General features: G+C 63.7%; 1 protein-coding gene across 1 annotated transcript; it reads left to right on the forward strand.

Moving 5' to 3' along the window:
* Positions 1-109: 109 nt before the first annotated feature.
* EMIHUDRAFT_255913 (hypothetical protein) lies at positions 110-445 on the forward strand (the record flags this gene model as incomplete). Its single annotated transcript, XM_005769903.1, has 1 exon — positions 110-445. A coding segment is annotated over one exon (336 nt), but the record flags the coding sequence as incomplete, so codon positions are not given.
* Between the last annotated feature and the right edge of the window lie 426 nt (positions 446-871).

Raw genomic sequence — 871 nt, forward strand, 5'->3', positions numbered from 1 at the left:
AGGGAGAGTGGACAGGGGGGGGGGGGGGGGCTCGGACTCGGCTAGACTCTCCTCGCCCTTTGCCTGCCCCGCCCACCGAGAGCTGAGCTCGCTGCTTCCGCTCCTCCAGGGGGGCTACCTCGTCGACGTGGAGACGGAAACCATCGTCGCGCCCACGGCGTGGTACGCGCCGTACTTTGCCTCCATGCAAGCGCCGCTCGTGGGGCAGCGTGTCCCCGGCGCGCGCGAGGCTTGCCTCAAGGCGATGGCGGCGCACGACGCGTCCGAGCTAGAGTGGCTCACTTGCGTCGGCTGGGACGCGATGATCACCGACGAGGGCCCGACCTTCTTCGAGGGCAACGTGGCCGCGTACCGCACGCCGCGTCGCATGGCCCTCTCGCTCTCGCTCGCAGACGGCTTCCGCAGCTGGATGGCGACGCGCGGGAAGCGGTCGGCAGCCGCGTGAGCTTCTCCCTCTGTCTGTGCCCCCGCCTCTCTCCGCGGCTCGTCGACTCCGCGCGCCCGGGCGGGTGGCCTCGAGGGGGGCGTGAGCACGCCTCTCCAGGGAGGGTGCGGGCAAACCCTGCGGCTGCGCGAGCCCGCAGGGTGATGACGGTCACACACACGTGACGCGATCAGTTGTGTATGTGCTTGGAGTCCGCGCGGTCAATTGATTGTACAAATGATTATGTGAGTTCAACAGCGCGCAATACCTTGCGACAAGTTTGTGCAAAAAATAACCCTCGTGCTTTCCGCAGGTGTATTCTTTTTTTGCTTGGCCTGACATCATGATGAAATTCTGCAAAAGACTAGTGTTGCAAGCAAATACGGGTGGTGTGTGACCATGACCACTTTTGATGTTTTTTTGTCCGTGTTGCTCCCAGCGCCCTTG

Source organism: Emiliania huxleyi (genome assembly GCF_000372725.1).
Source record: "Emiliania huxleyi CCMP1516 unplaced genomic scaffold EMIHUscaffold_4074, whole genome shotgun sequence".
NCBI classification, from domain to species: domain Eukaryota; phylum Haptophyta; order Isochrysidales; family Noelaerhabdaceae; genus Emiliania; species Emiliania huxleyi.